This window comes from Brassica rapa, chromosome A02 (genome assembly GCF_000309985.2).
Source record: "Brassica rapa cultivar Chiifu-401-42 chromosome A02, CAAS_Brap_v3.01, whole genome shotgun sequence".
NCBI classification, from domain to species: Eukaryota; Viridiplantae; Streptophyta; class Magnoliopsida; order Brassicales; family Brassicaceae; genus Brassica; species Brassica rapa.
Window position 1 is genome coordinate 5,584,152 of NC_024796.2, and position 18,417 is coordinate 5,602,568.

General features: G+C 38.1%; 5 protein-coding genes across 5 annotated transcripts; 3 read left to right on the forward strand and 2 right to left on the reverse strand.

Annotated features, from left to right (window-relative positions):
* The first annotated feature begins 196 nt into the window (after positions 1-196).
* Positions 197-4,438, forward strand: LOC103851628 (U-box domain-containing protein 4-like). Its single transcript, XM_033282958.1, has 2 exons — positions 197-831; positions 903-4,438. The coding sequence occupies exon 2, from the start codon at positions 2,268-2,270 to the stop codon at positions 3,327-3,329; it is 1,062 nt and encodes a 353-aa protein (XP_033138849.1). The 5' UTR covers positions 197-831; positions 903-2,267; the 3' UTR covers positions 3,330-4,438.
* A 154-nt stretch (positions 4,439-4,592) lies between these two features.
* Positions 4,593-7,199, forward strand: LOC103851631 (phosphoinositide phospholipase C 1-like). The gene is made up of 8 exons (XM_033282957.1): positions 4,593-4,898; positions 4,971-5,167; positions 5,244-5,379; positions 5,451-5,627; positions 5,864-6,190; positions 6,268-6,423; positions 6,528-6,614; positions 6,740-7,199. The coding sequence occupies exons 1-8, from the start codon at positions 4,593-4,595 to the stop codon at positions 7,037-7,039; spliced, it is 1,686 nt and encodes a 561-aa protein (XP_033138848.1). The 3' UTR covers positions 7,040-7,199.
* A 1,191-nt stretch (positions 7,200-8,390) lies between these two features.
* On the reverse strand, positions 8,391-11,255 carry LOC103851632 (gibberellin 2-beta-dioxygenase 6). Its single transcript, XM_009128497.3, has 3 exons — positions 10,540-11,255; positions 8,895-9,225; positions 8,391-8,797 (listed from the first exon to the last, which is right to left on the reverse strand). Exons 1-3 carry the CDS (start codon positions 11,013-11,015, stop codon positions 8,558-8,560), a joined length of 1,047 nt encoding a protein of 348 aa, XP_009126745.1. The 5' UTR covers positions 11,016-11,255; the 3' UTR covers positions 8,391-8,557.
* Positions 11,256-15,116: 3,861 nt separating this feature from the next.
* Positions 15,117-16,275, forward strand: LOC103847907 (RING-H2 finger protein ATL63-like). The gene is made up of 2 exons (XM_009124926.3): positions 15,117-15,123; positions 15,178-16,275. Exons 1-2 carry the CDS (start codon positions 15,117-15,119, stop codon positions 15,936-15,938), a joined length of 768 nt encoding a protein of 255 aa, XP_009123174.3. The 3' UTR covers positions 15,939-16,275.
* Positions 16,151-17,463, reverse strand: LOC117129558 (flavonol synthase/flavanone 3-hydroxylase-like). The gene is made up of 2 exons (XM_033282980.1): positions 16,748-17,463; positions 16,151-16,546 (listed from the first exon to the last, which is right to left on the reverse strand). The coding sequence occupies exons 1-2, from the start codon at positions 17,221-17,223 to the stop codon at positions 16,513-16,515; spliced, it is 510 nt and encodes a 169-aa protein (XP_033138871.1). The 5' UTR covers positions 17,224-17,463; the 3' UTR covers positions 16,151-16,512.
* Between the last annotated feature and the right edge of the window lie 954 nt (positions 17,464-18,417).

Here is an 18,417-nt window from a genome sequence, read left to right on the forward strand (position 1 = left end):
TTTGCTGCACTAAACACGTGAGGTAAAGTATTCTGGAATCTTTAGTTGTTGTTATAAGAATCTCTTTATGCTTATTAATCATATTTCTTTTTAGCATATCTTTACATTTAACAATCTCAAGGGTATTTATTCTTAATCCGTAGACAAAGACAACCACCACCACACAAGCTTATTAGTGAAGAAAGGTAGATTCTATTTTATCTTCGGAAAGTAACTTACAGATAGTTTGACATTTTTAAAAAGACTTTAGGAGCATATCAACAGTGACTTGAGAGAACTTTGTTGAAAAAAGTATGAGAAACCATAGTATTTTATTTAAGGGCTGGGAATAGATGGAAGAGAAAGATGAAAGCAAAGAGGCATACCAATAGTTATAATAAAAGTATGGAAGCAAAAAAGGAAAGCTTAGGAGGTATACAACATGGGGTTGTGTTTCAGTGACAAGTTGAGGATGAAGAGAGGAGCTCCACCTCTGGATGTGGTGTGGTGGCAGCGTTTGTAGAGTATACCTTTTCTGCATCTGCATACCCTGTGATCTTAACTTTTGAAGATCATTTGACACCATATCTTCAAGCCAAAGCAAAACCCAGGTGCTTTCTTGATCTTACTGAAACATCATTGCTGTGTTAGGCCCCAAATTATTGAAATCCTTCTCAAACCGTTTATAGCTCCCAAAATCTAAGGGCCGGCCCTACCTTCACCCAAAAGATCTCAAGTAGTAGTATCCACTAAACTTCCCAAAGGGAACCTGAAATAGGAAAAGGATTCCGAGTCAGATGTATCAGGAATGACATCATTAGATGTTTGAACCGCGCGACAGACGATGAGAAGGTACTTAGAAGTTTTATTTTGCTCAGTGTCTATTGTTAATCTTATCTCTTTGCTTGTAATGACTTGTGTAGACTCTGAGGAAGAACCAAGCTAAAAATGAAGAGAATGGATTTTTGATCAAGAATCCAGCAACTACAGTCGCCTGATATTTGATTCCTTCTGGAAAACCTGAAAATGGATTGAAGAAAGCACTTAGGGTCGATGATGGCGGAGATTAAACGGCTGAGTTTGATGGAGCACACAAGTTCAAGAAAGCCATTGACATGTATGGAACCGTAAGTCATACATGCACATTCAAAAGAGACTATTGCTTTTGAGCTAGTTCTATTGTTATATTCCTCTAAGCTGCCTAAAATCATATTCAAGATTCACACAGAATAATCATAATATCCAAAAGCCACTCGAGTAACCTCCTGCAACTACAAGCCACTCAGCAATTGGATGCACGGAGAGTGAAAGTATACATGGGAAGGATGGTTTCTCGGGATAGACATGTTTGCCTCTCGGGATAGACATGTTTGCCTGTGGCAGAGGTGAGACAGGGTATACGTTCTGTTCCTTTGTATGATCGCAAAGACGATAGACTCGTTGCGGTTACACTTCTCATGCGGTTTCAGTTTTCTTAAAAAAAAAGAGTTTCATTTTTTTATTGTCATCCTTGAACAGAGTTGGAGCAGAGAAGCTTTCACTGTTGATAAAAAATCAATTCTCAGTAATAACTTGTGGATGAAGCAACACGATATCGGTACATATAAGAAGACAAAACAGATTAAATAGCTATAGATGGATAATGCTTTCTTAAATAGCATGCAGTTGATATATGAGCTTTTATTAGTAATGTCGAATTTTGCATATTTTGACTGCTTAATAAAGACTTCTGCGATGTTTCCATGTTATTCTAACAGAGAAATGAAAATGTAAATGTCAACGCAAACAAACATTCATAGGTTTGATGTGGGTAACTTTAACTAATCTATAATAGAAATAGATTTTACTAAAACTCGATGCATGCATGCATTGATGATTAGTAATATGTTGTCATGATAATGAAGTTGGAAAAATGTGATATGCAAGAGATGAAACCTACAGTTGTTCTGCTAATTAAACTTTAATCAGTATACTAATCTTTAGAATCCATCAAAAGAGCTTAATATTAGAGGCTGATGAAACCTTCTATTAAAAGAAATGGTCAAACTTGGTTTAATAATAAAAAAAGTTGGTTTGATTTGGTCTTCTTCTGACAACCGAGTTATAATTTTAAAGTCGAAATAATCTGACTTTATACTAAATACGATAATCTTATTGGTGGGATTTAGTTTACTTAATTGAATTAAATCTCTTAACAAACAAATATGCTCACACTGTAAAACACAACCCTGTTTGATGCTGTGAGAGAATCAAACACTTCAGCCAAATCAAAATTCGATCACACGGCGATGGAGAATCGTACCGGTTTAACCTACATGAACCGGAAATTAAGCGGTTTAACCGTAACCGACGATTCCTCTTCCGCCTTCAGCGACTGTAACAGCGACAGATCCGGCGAGTTTCCACCCTCTTCCTCCGAGAACCGCCGTCTCTTCCTCTCCCGCGCAGCTGAGAATCCCGACGATTTGATCCGTTACCTCGTATCGCATCTCGACTCTTCCTCCTCCTCCGTCGACGAGCAGAAGCAAGCCGCCATGGAGATCAGGCTCTTAACCAAAGACAAACCGGAGAACCGGATCAAACTCGCCAGAGCCGGCGCGATCAAACCGTTGATCTCTCTCGTCTCTTCCTCCGATCCTCAGCTTCAGGAGCACGGCGTCACCGCCGTGCTGAACCTCTCCCTCTGCGACGAGAACAAGGAGCTGATCGCTTCCTCCGGCGCGATCAAACCGCTCGTCAGGGTTTTGAAATCGGGAACACCGACGGCGAAAGAGAACGCCGCGTGCGCTCTCCTCCGCCTCTCGCAGATCGAAGACAACAAGATCGCGATCGGGAGATCCGGAGCGATCCCTCACTTGGTGAGCCTTCTTGAAACCGGAGGATTCAGAGGGAAGAAGGACGCGGCGACGGCTCTTTACTCGCTCTGCTCGGCGAAGGAGAACAGGACCAGGGCCGTGGAATCGGGCGTTATGAAGCCGCTCGTGGAGCTGATGGCGGATTTCGATTCGAACATGGTGGATAAAGCGGCGTACGTGATGAATCTGCTGATGTCGGCGGCGGAGGCGAAGCCGGCGGTGGTGGAGGAAGGAGGAGTTCCGGTGCTTGTGGAGATAGTGGAGGTGGGAACGCAGAGGCAGAAGGAGATGGGCGTGTCGATATTGCTGCAGCTTTGTGAGGAGAGTGTGGTGTATCGAACCATGGTGGCTCGTGAAGGAGCGATTGCTCCTGTGGTGGCTTTGTCGCAGAGTAGTAAGAGTCGAGCTAAGCTAAAGGCGGAGGCGTTGATTGAGCTTCTAAGACAACCAAGACAACAACAACAACAACAACAGTTAGATTCTAACAGAAGCTAGTGTGTGTGTGTGACTGAAGATCTTTGGTATTGTAAAATATCTTTCGAATGGCATTCCACAATTTTGTAAATAGTGTGAGCGGTGTGTATATATACAGATGCTTGATTTAAGCTTTAATTAATGGGCCTATATAGACCCATCTCACGTGCTTTATCAATTAATGGACTGGCTTAGTTTGTATTTTGATTATGATCACTCAATGTTCTAACCTAATTGGGTTTGGAGATCAACTCTGTTCAGCTTTGCTAACTCAACTTTAGTACAAATAAATCTACTTGACTGATTTATTAAGTTGAAAGTTGAAAGTTGAAACTGTTAAACGTGTAATAACTTTTGACATGTCATTATAAGTTGCAAGTCTTTTGGATGTAGTACTAGGAGAATTGAGATTCAATACTTCTTTTTTGAAGATTCAATACTTTAACTGGCAATATGCATAATCACGTAAAAAAATTTAAACAGTGAGACTTTTACTTTGTGCACTCATAGTCATCTTTTAAAATTTCTTATTTAAAGAGAGATTTTTTATTATTTCCTTTTAATAACTTTAAAGCTTTATAATTTAGGTATGATAGCAATAACTTTAAAGCTTTATAGTTTAGGTATAATGAGAAAATATACATGGATCCATATCTAACTATTCTGACTACAATGGGCCTAAACGAAAAAGTATTATTGAGAAGATAAAAATAAAGGCATAAACGTAATATGTAGCTAGCTATATACACGTGACGTGTGATTGAAAGCATTGAAGGAAGAAATGATGCCACCGTCGCACCGCTTCATGCGCCGCTAGAGATAATCAAGCCATGAAATCCGGGAACAACCGCCGCAAAAATGTCTTATTATGTTAATCATTCCTGTTTTATTTTAAGTCTTCCATCTTTCTATATATGGTGACGACTGACGAGCATAACACCAGCATCTCAACCATTGGCTCTACACTCTTACCGTAATTTAAAAAAACTTTTGGTCAACGGTCTGTTTTATGTAAACGGCTCTGTTTTGCTTTAAATACTAACTTCATTTCGGACAGCCGACACATAATCATCTCTTATTAAGTTTTGTAATACTATAATTTAATAGTATATAATTATATATTATGACTAGTTCTTTTCTCAGACCAGTAGTAGTTATTTGAGGAACACATGTGTTTTACAAACACATAAAGTCTCTACCTTACTTTTTCCTTCTTGGATCATCATCTCTCTCTCTCTCTGTGTTTATTTTCTATCTGGTTAAACTTCCACAAGAAAACAAAAGATGAAGGAATCATTCAAAGTGTGTTTCTGTTGTGTAAGAAGCTTCAAAGTGAAAACAAGCGAGCCACCTCAGGAAATCAAGACACTCTTCGAGGATTACTCCGGAGACGGCAGGATGTCTGTAGATGAGATGCTCAGGTTCGTCATCCAAGTTCAAGGAGAAAAACACGCTGATTCAAACTACGTGAAGGATATTTTCCACAGGCTCAAACATCACGGCGTTTTCCACCCTCGTGGGATCCATCTTGAAGGATTCTACCGTTATCTCCTAAGCGATTTCAACTCTCCGTTGCCTCCTTCAGGCGAGGTAAGGTTCAAAAGATAAGATCTGTTTGGTTTGAGAGAGGTTTTGGTTTACTTGTGTGTTTATGGTTTTTAGGTTTGGCAAGATATGAATCAGCCTTTGTCTCATTACTTCTTGTACACGGGACATAACTCTTACTTGACTGGGAATCAACTCAACAGTAGAAGCAGCACAGGACCGATTGTGAAAGCACTTAGAAGTGGAGTTCGTGTCATCGAGCTTGATTTATGGCCTAACTCTTCTGGAACCGAAGCTGAAGTTCGTCATGGCGGGTCTGAATCTTACCATCAATCAAAAACCCTTCTTGAATAAATAGTTCTTGATTTTTTTTTTTGTTGTTGATCTCAGGACGTTAACAAGTAGAGAAGATCTGCAGAAATGTCTTAACGCTGTAAAGGAGAACGCGTTTGAGGTGTCTGAGTATCCTGTTGTACTTACCTTAGAAGATCATTTGCCTCCAGATCTTCAGAAGAAAGTCGCTAAGGTAAGATTCTGATAAATCATGCAATTTTGTGTTAGAACGTTGAGCTTTGTTGATGGTGGAAATGTTTGTAGATGGTGAGTAAGACTTTTGGAGGAACATTGTTTCGATGTACGGATGAATATAAAGAGCGTTTTCCTTCACCAGAAGCACTCAAGAACAAGATCTTGATCTCAACAAAGCCACCAAAAGAGTATCTTCAGACCCAAGTCTCTCAAAGTGCAACAACAGATGAATCCGTAAAAGCTAAAGTAAGAACTTTGGGCATAGCCTGGTGAAACATTCGTCTTGACCTCCAAATTTTAAAAATATATTATACATAGGTTGCATGGTCCCCAAATTGTCGAAAAAGTATTTTTATTAAAATTAACGTAAAAATGTTATGGTTCTTCTAAATCTCATATCCGGTCCATAACAAAATAGAGCTAAAGTAACCATTAGTATTTTATTAAATGAGTTTCTTAGGTTTCTTTTTGTGTTGTGACAGAAAGTTGCAGATGCAGAAGAACTGATTCAAGAAGAAGATGAGGAGACTGTAGCGATAGAATACAGAGACTTGATCTCAATTCACGCTGGGAACCGCAAAGGAGGGTTAAAGAACTGCTTGAACGGGGATCCTAACCGAGTCGTACGGTTAAGCATGAGCGAGCAGTGGCTAGAAACTCTGGCTAAAAACCGTGGATCCGATTTAGTGAAGTTCACGCAAAGAAATATTCTGAGGATATTTCCAAAGACTACACGTTTTGACTCATCAAACTATGATCCACTCGTTGGATGGATTCATGGTGCTCAAATGGTTGCCTTCAATATGCAAGTAAGATGACTAGATGTCCAATAGAAAGGAAATATTAGTATAAATGGTTATTATACTTGGTGTTTGTGTAAATGCAGAGTCATGGGAGGTTCTTGTGGATGATGCAAGGAATGTTTAAAGCCAATGGTGGATGTGGTTATGTTAAAAAGCCTGATGTTTTGCTCTCCAATGGTCTTGGATGTGAAAGTTTTGACCCTTCCAGTAAAAGTCTCCAGATCAAGACAGTACTTAAGGTTTTGTCTTTATCTCTGTTTCTTCTCTGTCTCCTTTTCATATCTTCCTTGGTCTACAAGAAAGCATCTTAGCTTTGTATAATGTGAATGTGATGTATGATTAGGTAAAGATCTACAATGGAGAAGGATGGAATCTGGATTTTCCTCAAGATTATTTTGATAGATACTCTCCTCCTGATTTCTACGCAAAGGCAAGTGTTCACTCATAAGAAGCATGCAGCTAATAAAATAACTAAAGAAGTTCAGTTTTTAAGAGCCCTAACAGCTTTCTTGTCTTTCAAGTCACCCCTCTTACGTGCTCATGGTTTTATTTCAGATCGGAATCGCAGGGATACCTTTAGACACAACGAGTTACAGAACAGAAACAGACACAGACGAATGGTTTCCAGTTTGGGACAAAGAGTTCGTGTTCCCATTGCGTGTTCCCGAGTTAGCGCTTTTGTATATCACAGTCAAAGACTACGACAGTAACACTCAGAACGATTTTGCCGGACAGACATGTCTTCCGTTGTCGGAGATCAGGCCCGGAATTCGTGCCGTCCGGCTCCATGATCGTGCCGGAGAGGTCTTGAAGCACGCGAGACTGCTCGTGCGGTTTGTCTTGGAGCCTCGTTAGACGTTTTGTTGATGTTACGTCAATAAATGAAGTGTCCTACTAAGTCACAGGATAAGTAGAAATGAAAAAAAAATAACTGTTTAAGATCAGTAAATTTGTAAAATGTGTGATTATTGTTTTAACAATTTGTTCAAGTTGATAATAAAATTTGTTTTAAGCAGTCGATGTGGTCCACTAACCACTAATACCAATTGATTTCATTGTGGCAACTCACTAAAGCAAAGTTGCATTATGACAGTATTGAAGATTCATAGTAAAGCAGATTGCTTAATTATGACAACTATCACTAAGTCCTAAAGCAATTGCTTTTGTTATGTTATAAAACAATTTTTAAAAGACTAGTTTAAAAATTACATTTTTCCCAATAGAAAAACCAGTAGGTTCATCGTTGAATGGTTGTAAAATGTAAAGTGACACAAAGAATTACTAATAAATTCTCTAAATTCATCATGCCAGCTCAAAATTATTTGAGACTATCAAAAAGAATATTCGGCTTTTTGTATGTTAGCTTTTCTTTTGTTTGAGTCTTTTTTTCCTTTCTATGTTTTATTGACGATATATTCATGTGGATATTTCCTGCAGGTCTGGCTGGGATGCCTAAATCGAACGAAAACAAAAACGATTCATTTTATATTTTAATCAAACATCAATATATAAATCAAACCCAAATCCAAATAGAAACAAAAACTGACCATGCCAAAAAACCTAACCAGAACAAATCCCAAAAATGCATCTAAAAATATAATGCTATTTCAATTTCTATAAAATCAATGTTTTTAAATTCAATCCGAACACTGAATCGGATTATTTTATATGGATCATCGGATCGCTAGATAGATCATAATTAAACCACAAATCAATAGATTTTATGGATCATTAATTATTAAATCGATTGTAGTTAAACCGCGGATCAATAAATTATAATATATAGTTATATATAATACAATATTATAAACCATTAAAATATAAATAATATCAAAAGTTCATGTTTTATTTATGAATTACAAATAAACCTTTCAAATATTTATTTTAATTAGTTTAAATGTTCACTCGCCAATGAAAAATAAATTATTTGATTATTTTTAATACCAAAATAGAACTTTAGCTAAAAATTAAGACAATATATAACTAAATAATGATTATTTTACATCTAACTTAAACAAACTATATAAATTAATAATAGATGATCCATATAATTATATCAATAAATTTAGTTTTCTCTATTACATGTTATGATATAATGATAATAAGATGAGACAGGACAACTATCTAAGGTTTGTTCAACCATGATTATATATATATATATATATATATATATATTATTTTTTAAGTAAATGAGATACAAAGCAAGAGTCTAGAACTTCAATTGATTATTGTCCTTTTCTCATTGGTTTTATTTTTTGGTTTTAATTCTTATCTGAAAAAGTTATAACAAAAAGATATAATAATATATAAATCAGACACCCAAATTGAGTCTAAGCGCTGGACACTCTTAGATGCTAAAATTTTCCGACAAGACTAGAGAAAGAGTGGAGATTCAGGGGTGAATCTAAGAAGGCCGATCTTGGTCCCAAGTGACTGAACATCGGCCTGAACTTGAGCTTCAAAGTCTGAGTACGTGAATGGCTTATAGTTTGATGACTTTATCACACAATCTCTCTGTGGGAATACAAAATAACACACCGAGTGTCTCTTTGTCGTCATATCCTTTTTCTTCACTCTATGCTCGACACTCTTGTACTCGTTGTCGCTTATCGCCTGAATATTTATTAAATTCGTAAATCGTGATATATATATATATACATTGATCAAACGATTATATAATTGACCAAACTCATGAATACGATTAGTTTACCTGCATCATATCTCCTAGATTGACGATGAGAGTATCAGCAACAGGTTTTACACGGAACCATTCTTCATCTTTCATGATCTCAAGCCCTCCAGTTTCATCTTCTTTGAGTATTGAGATCACCGAACTATCTGTGTGGACTTCCATTCCCAGAGCTTCTCCAGCTGTCTTGTCGCTAGGAGGATAGCGGTAAACTCGTATGAGCCCAGTTGACTCCAATAAGTATCCTGACTTCTGGTGACTGGATAATTCTAGGTTCAGTGTTTGTGCTATAGCTTCAAACAAGGATACAGCAATTCTAGTTATGTGCCTTCCATATTCCTCTATCAACACTCTGCACGCTCGTAATAGACTCAAAAGAAGTTAGAAATACTACCAATGAATTTAAAATAATGGTGGATCCACAGTGAATACTGGACAAGAAAATCTCAAGTCTTAAACTTCTACAATTATTGAAATAAATTTTTATGTGGATATACGACATGTTTGAAGAATGTATGTGTCAAATTTTTTGCTTGGTTTTTAATTTGAGAAGATATATACGAACAAAATATTCCCAACTGCATACTACAAAAAAAAGTCTATTTAGTAAAATTACAAGGTATTAAGTAACGCATTAAAGTGCTGAACATGCGTTACAATAAGTCGGCAAAATTGACATGCTGAACATGCGTTACGTGCATGTGTGAACGCGCAGGTGGCATGTACAGCATGGTATACTTTTACTATATTCCGGCCAATATTTTTTATATACTTCTAATTTTATTTACATTCAAACAATGTTATTGTGTTTGATCATGTATATTTTTATTAATGTTAAAATGCTGCAACGGCTAACCCATTACTTTATAACTTCTTTTGTTTCATAATATAAGTTTTTTAGTTAAAGAAAAGCTTTTTAGAAGTACTGTTTTAAAATATGTCATTTTATATTTTAATACTTTTTGAATAAATGTAAAATTTGTATTCACCAAAAAAACTGCTTTACATCGAGTGCTGCATCATGTTTTTAGAGATTGCAACAGAAAAGTATATTTACTCCCTACTACCAAACGAGTAAGAAAGAATGCCACCCAGTTTGCTCCCTCCCATCACAGTTAATACTTTTAATACTTTAGTATTTTTTTTCATTTTTATGTTTGATTTAAAACCAAAATAAAAAAAAATTAGTGGAAATTTTGACCAAAAAAAAAATTTTAGTCGCCAAAAACTTTAAGCAAGTTGTTAAATTTCACAAAACATCTCATTAGATCATGCACTCGCCAGGATATAAAAAGATTTCATTGTCTGCATACGAAAAAGTAAACATCTCGTCAATCAATCCCCATGCACAACTCACTATGTCACACACTGTTTATCATCATCTGTAATCTGTACAGTCCACAGCACCACTCATACTACAAGTCTACAACTCATATTAGAATATCTTATTCTATAACATTGATATCATACATACATCTCGAAATTAATTAATATGCATAACTAAATAACCACGTTCATAGAAGTTTTTTATCGTTTGTTAGCTAGCTAGCTAGCTATATTTTAATTATTGAGCACTATCAAGTGTTTGATTGATTGATTAAATTAATTAAAAAGCATTAATAATTTAATCGTACCTAGGAAAGAACAAAACAAGGTCGTACGTTACCTGAAAGATTCTAACTCTGAACGTTGAGCATCATCGTCACAGGAAGTAGAAGCTGGAAGCTTCGAGAGAGGAACGTTGAAACCTTCGACCATACTTACGTTCGAAGCCTGAGCTCCCCTCTTCAGTGCATCTCCTGAACGATTCAAAGCAGGTGTTCCCCAGAAATACGACATCGGAGAGTTAACGGCGGCGAATAATTTCTGTTTGTTCTCAAACGGTAGACTCAGCAACGATTCCGAGATCTCTTGAAGCTGTGACATCAACGGCAACGGTACTCCGTGATTCTTTAGACGGAATATTCCCCAGTCTCTGCATGCCTCTGTTAGTATCTCCTTGTCCAAACACTCAAAATCGATAACCGGGACGTCGATATCCTTGTCCTGGACAAGAACCGGTTCGATCTCTGCCGTAGCTGATGGAGCTCCGTCGTTGATTACACGGCGGAAAGCCGGTGGATATGACTCAGTGATACTCATCTCTCCTCTCTCTCTCAAGATCTCTATCTCTCTTCTTTATTTATCCTTCAAAAGTTCCAATAAAATTACTTGGAAACAATTAAAGTATTTGTGTATATATTGGGTGCATTTACTTTTGTTAAGTATCGGTTATTTTGTAATATAATATGAACTTTCCTTATGGTATAATATATCTTGCTGAAATGTGGACATTGTTACTTGTCACGGATTGATATTTTTGCGACCAAATAAGGCATAGATTCTATCTAAACAAAAAACCAAGTTGCATGCTAGATTGATACGTGTACCGTATATTCATAGCTGTCGGTCCATCTTTCATAAACTTCCAATTTCTTTCTAAATTCGTCAAAACTGTGTTTTGTGTTTTATAGTGAAATCTAGAAGAAATTATTACACTAATACAACAGTTTTTTTTTGTTGGTAAAAATGCCCCAATACAGCAGTTGTTTTGGGTTTTTATTTTCTATCGGTTTAGCCAGGAACTCGGTTAAGGAGCTGATCAATGAACCAAATAATAAAACTGGTGCTTTAGCTTATCTTCAAAGAATCTCCAGTCGAGTTGCTGAAGAATACCGTTGAAAAGTCGTTGTAATATGAGATACGATTCTGTTGTGGATGTTACAAATAAATCATCATAAACGAAATAACGAATATATATAGATAATTGTTCAGGGCTAGTCGATTGTAGTGTGCGATAATATGTGACTTTTTTGGGGTAGTATAATATGTGGTAACTTCTCTCTGACTCTCTATATATAAGATTTTGAGTGTGACTATATGAGTTGGAGTTTTCTGTCAAAACTTTAATTGGCCTTGGTGGATTCCTAGATTCGGTCTCGGCCAAATGTAAGCGCGGTCACTTTCTTGATGATTCTTGAACTCGTAAACTGTGTGTGTGTGTTTTTTTTTTCTCTTATATTCATAAACACTCGCAAGCTTGCTGTGCATTTTTCAGTTCACTATCTTTTTCGTGAGTGATGGGCACTTAACAAAGAATTGTCATGACAGCCGTTTTCAAGTCTTGTCATTTTCTTCCAACTATTAACAAAGAATTATTATGCGTTTCAAGTACATTATACATCCACTGTACATGTGAAATACTGCAAAAACAAAAAGTCTTGATATTATATGTCTATGATTTTCTTTTATTCAACAATAAAATAGTAGTATAAGATTGGTTAATAGAGAAATGTGTAAAGATCTTTAAGTTTTTTTTTTTGAAAAAAACAAAGATCTTTAAGTTGCATAGCGTTCCTCGTCTTGTTCTCTTGCTTTATGTTCACGTAAAATCTTCCCCATTGCTCCCTACTTACTTTCTTTTCTACGCTAACTTTCATGTGAACTCCATCACCAACTTTGCTTCTATTAGTATTTCGTGTCCCCTTTGTAAGATTTCTTTTTTTAATGTATTGAGAATATTTTGTATTAATGATAATAGGTGTGGGTTTTGTATATTCTTGAACAAATTTCCTGATTATATGGGTTGTGTATGCAAACAAATGATATTTCTTTTTTTTAATTGTCAATACATAAATCGCATCTTTTATGGCATTTTAATGTTGTTTTGATTTTCCCTATACACTTCAATCTACACAGACATATACATACATAAACAGTCCAACCAATAAAGAAATCATGATCAGTTGATCATCCAAGAGAAAAGAAGAAGAAGAAGATATTGGAACACTCTCCATGGCGTCACCATACTCACAACTATTCAAAATGGAACCGCACTACTCCAAACTCCGAGTGTTTGGTTGCTTATGCTACCCGTGGCTTCGTCCTTACACCTCTCATAAACTCGATCCGCGTTCGCTCCCTTGTATCTTTCTCGGGTATTCTCTAACCCAGTCTGCTTATCTATGTCTTCATTTACCAACATCTCGTCTCTACATCTCACGACATGTTGGTGTTTGGTTGCTTATGCTACCCGTGGCTTCGTCCTTACACCTCTCATAAACTCGATCCGCGCTCGCTCCCTTGTATCTTTCTCGGGTATTCTCTAACCCAGTCTGCTTATCTATGTCTTCATTTACCAACATCTCGTCTCTACATCTCACGACATGTTGAATTCTGTGAAAATAATTTCCCTTTTCCGCTGTCATCATCTCCCTCTGCTCACCAGGACGAGTCTGAACCCTCTTGGGTTCCGACAGTGACTCCACTAGATACTGATTGCAGGTCACTCACAGCTCCTCCTACAACAGCTCCTACAGCGGTTGTGCTCCCGTGCTCGGACCCTTTGCCAACGAACACAACATCAGCCACAATGGACCAGTCTGGAGTACCTTCAACAACAATCACTCCTACAACAACAACGGCTCAAAATGCATCATCATCAACAACATTGGCCTCCTCTGAGCCTCCTATGTCACCACAAAATCGCGAATCAGTCAATAACCATCAAATGGTTACTCGGGGGAAGAATCAAATCGTCAAAACGAATCCAAAGTACTCGTACTCAGCTCATCTGGTGCTTGCGAGTCTGGATCCTCACACAATCTCTCAGGCGCTCTCTGACCCACTATGGCGTGACTCAGTCAGTGCGGAGTTTAACAACTTCATACGCACTGATACATTTGATCTAGACCCACCTTCGACTGAACAAAACGTTGTCGGCTGCAAATGGCTCTTCCGCACCAAGTTCTTACCAGATGGAACTGTTGACAAACGCAAGTCTCGCTTGGTTGCTAAAGGTTACACTCAAAGACCCGGCATTGACTTCCATGAAACGTTCAGCCCTGTTGTGAAAGCTCCAACGATTCGTCTCATTATTAGTGTTGCCACTACTTGGGATTGGCCACTTCGCCAACTTGACATCAACAATGCCTTTCTTCAAGGAACTCTTGATGAGGATGTCTATATGCAGCAGCCTCCAGGTTTCATCGACAAAGATCGTCCCAACTTTGTCTGTAAGCTCAAGAAACCAATCTATGGCCTCAAGCAAGCTCCACGTTCTTGGTACAATGAGCTCAAACGGTTCCTCTTACAATCTGGATTCCGCAACTCTCTTGCTGATGCCTCTCTCTTTTTCTTCAAAGACAAGACGGTCATCATGTACTTGCTTGTGTATGTCGATGACATAATCATCACGGGGAGCTCAACAACTGCAGTCAAGTCGTTCATTGATCTTCTTGCAAAACGTTTTGCACTCAAAGACCTTGGCGACCTTGCTTACTTTCTTGGCATCGAAGTCATGCGCTCTACTGCTGGTGTTGTTCTTTCACAAAGGAAGTACATCTCTGACCTTCTTCATCGCACTCGCATGACTGCAGCAAAGCCTACTGCAACACCTATGTGCTCTACGTCGTCTCTGACTCTCAATGATGGAACGCTACTACCGGATGGAAATGAGTATCGAACAGTGATTGGCGGCCTTCAGTATCTCTCTCTCACTAGACCAGATATATCGTTTGCGGTCAGCAAGCTCTCCCAGTTCATTCATAAACCCACAACAACACATTGGGAAGCAGCAAAACGAGTTCTTCGGTATCTTGCTGGCACCATCACTACTGGTCTCTTTTTCAAACGCCCCAACTCACTGTCTCTCCATGCGTTTTCTGATGCTGATTGGGCTGGGAACCGTGATGACTACACTTCTACCGGAGCGTATGTTGTTTTTCTTGGACAGCATCCCATTTCCTGGTCCGCCAAGAAGCAAACGAGTGTCTCCAGATCGTCCACTGAGGCCGAGTATCGGTCTGTTGCAAACACTGCTGCGGAAGTTAGTTGGGTCTCCTCACTCCTTTTTGAGATTGGAGTACCCATTCCTGCCACTCCAACGGTCTTTTGCGATAATATTGGTGCCACATATCTTGCCGCAAATCCTGTCTTTCACACTCGCATGAAGCACTTGGCTCTTGACTATCATTTTGTTCGCAATCAAGTTCAGGCCAAGAACCTACGAGTTACACATGTCTGCTCTGCTGATCAGTTGGCAGATGCTCTGACCAAACCACTACCTCGTCGTCGGTTTGAGTCTCTGTTTATCAAGATCGGACTTGTAAATCGCCGTCTGTCTTGAGGGAGCGTATTGGATATACTTGACTTATACGATAACCTCAAATCTAGGATTATCTCTTTTGTATATATCCTTAGTATATGCTAAGTATATTCCTCTGTCATGTACCTATATATATTGTACTTTGATCATTCAATAAAGTATTCTGTTCTCTCTCAAATCTTATAGAAGAAGGCTCAATGACTGTAGGAAGCAGTCTCTCGAACTTTCTGAAAATCGTATCTTCGGACAACTCTAGTGTCATCTTAGCTGCTCTCCTCTTCCTTCTCTTACTCGCCCTCTTAGTCTTTCTTCTTCATTTCTACTCCTACTCCGACCAAGAGTTCTCCGCCGCTCAACGCCGTCGTAGAAGAAGAAGAACCGTTACAAGGACAACAATCATTACTCCTATTCCACTAGGAGGTTTCTACGGTGGAGTTTCTGTTGATGCAACAAGCGATGACAAAGGTTTGGATGCTTCAGTGATTTCGTCCATTCCTCTGTTCGTTTACGAAGATGCTGACGAGAAAGAAGAGAAGGACGAGGAGTGTGTGATACGTCTTGGTTTATGGGAAGTGGGAGATTTTGGAAGAAAGTTGAGAATCTGCGGACATGGGTTTCACGTTGAGTGTATAGATATGTGGTTGTCTTCTCATTCTACTTGCCCTCTCTGTCGATCCCCTGTTCTCCCCGTCTCAGATCAAGACAACCTCAAGCCGACCGCTAATGGCGTGGAAGCAGAAGAAGTAGAGGTCAGATTGCAACTGTTTCAAGCTGGCGGAGAAGAGAATGTCTCCGTCGATGATCTCAAGACAGGAGTTGACGGCGTAGTCGGAGAAAGAGAGGTTATAATTGAAGTGTTAGATGAGGAAATCAACGTGGGAGGGATCAGAGATCAACGTCATCAACATCTAGTTCGTTGAAGAGGATGTAGAAGTAGATCGGAATGTAGCAAGGTGTTGGAAGATTCGTATTCATTACATATACTACTATTTTTTTTTTATAAATCTTGTCACAGTTTTGGAAATGGAATATGAATGATTTTTTTTTTGATCAAACAACAGCTTTATAAATCATTAGTCTCCATAGCTGGAGAAATTGTTTACATCAAGAAACAACAAGGCCAAACCGGCTAAAACATATGCTGCTACCATAGCAAAACAAAACAATGAGATATAACACCATAAGATAGGAGCAAACATAACACATAAACAACACATAATGTCGCTGAGTAGTCCTCGAAACTCAACGCCAATCGTGCTAAGAAGTGAAATGAAGCTTTGGGAATTAGAGAGCACAAGTACTGGTCTAACGCCCGAGATTGAAACCACAACAGAAGCAGCTTTAACAATCAGAAGTTCGGCATCACAAGCAGAGGCGACAAAGCACCAAATGGATGAGCCTTTGAGCAAAACAAACATGGAAGCATACATAATCTTGGGCACACTACTCCCTGTAACAGAACCACTCAAACCGAATGGAACATATGGGAGGCAATCATACTTCACAAAGGATAAACAATCCAGAAACACTGAAAAGATAGAAACAACAAGTGGTTATGCATAACTAAATAACCACGTTCATAGAAGTTTTTTATCGTTTGTTAGCTAGCTAGCTAGCTATATTTTAATTATTGAGCACTATCAAGTGTTTGATTGATTGATTAAATTAATTAAAAAGCATTAATAATTTAATCGTACCTAGGAAAGAACAAAACAAGGTCGTACGTTACCTGAAAGATTCTAACTCTGAACGTTGAGCATCATCGTCACAGGAAGTAGAAGCTGGAAGCTTCGAGAGAGGAACGTTGAAACCTTCGACCATACTTACGTTCGAAGCCTGAGCTCCCCTCTTCAGTGCATCTCCTGAACGATTCAAAGCAGGTGTTCCCCAGAAATACGACATCGGAGAGTTAACGGCGGCGAATAATTTCTGTTTGTTCTCAAACGGTAGACTCAGCAACGATTCCGAGATCTCTTGAAGCTGTGACATCAACGGCAACGGTACTCCGTGATTCTTTAGACGGAATATTCCCCAGTCTCTGCATGCCTCTGTTAGTATCTCCTTGTCCAAACACTCAAAATCGATAACCGGGACGTCGATATCCTTGTCCTGGACAAGAACCGGTTCGATCTCTGCCGTAGCTGATGGAGCTCCGTCGTTGATTACACGGCGGAAAGCCGGTGGATATGACTCAGTGATACTCATCTCTCCTCTCTCTCTCAAGATCTCTATCTCTCTTCTTTATTTATCCTTCAAAAGTTCCAATAAAATTACTTGGAAACAATTAAAGTATTTGTGTATATATTGGGTGCATTTACTTTTGTTAAGTATCGGTTATTTTGTAATATAATATGAACTTTCCTTATGGTATAATATATCTTGCTGAAATGTGGACATTGTTACTTGTCACGGATTGATATTTTTGCGACCAAATAAGGCATAGATTCTATCTAAACAAAAAACCAAGTTGCATGCTAGATTGATACGTGTACCGTATATTCATAGCTGTCGGTCCATCTTTCATAAACTTCCAATTTCTTTCTAAATTCGTCAAAACTGTGTTTTGTGTTTTATAGTGAAATCTAGAAGAAATTATTACACTAATACAACAGTTTTTTTTTGTTGGTAAAAATGCCCCAATACAGCAGTTGTTTTGGGTTTTTATTTTCTATCGGTTTAGCCAGGAACTCGGTTAAGGAGCTGATCAATGAACCAAATAATAAAACTGGTGCTTTAGCTTATCTTCAAAGAATCTCCAGTCGAGTTGCTGAAGAATACCGTTGAAAAGTCGTTGTAATATGAGATACGATTCTGTTGTGGATGTTACAAATAAATCATCATAAACGAAATAACGAATATATATAGATAATTGTTCAGGGCTAGTCGATTGTAGTGTGCGATAATATGTGACTTTTTTGGGGTAGTATAATATGTGGTAACTTCTCTCTGACTCTCTATATATAAGATTTTGAGTGTGACTATATGAGTTGGAGTTTTCTGTCAAAACTTTAATTGGCCTTGGTGGATTCCTAGATTCGGTCTCGGCCAAATGTAAGCGCGGTCACTTTCTTGATGATTCTTGAACTCGTAAACTGTGTGTGTGTTTTTTTTTTCTCTTATATTCATAAACACTCGCAAGCTTGCTGTGCATTTTTCAGTTCACTATCTTTTTCGTGAGTGATGGGCACTTAACAAAGAATTGTCATGACAGCCGTTTTCAAGTCTTGTCATTTTCTTCCAACTATTAACAAAGAATTATTATGCGTTTCAAGTACATTATACATCCACTGTACATGTGAAATACTGCAAAAACAAAAAGTCTTGATATTATATGTCTATGATTTTCTTTTATTCAACAATAAAATAGTAGTATAAGATTGGTTAATAGAGAAATGTGTA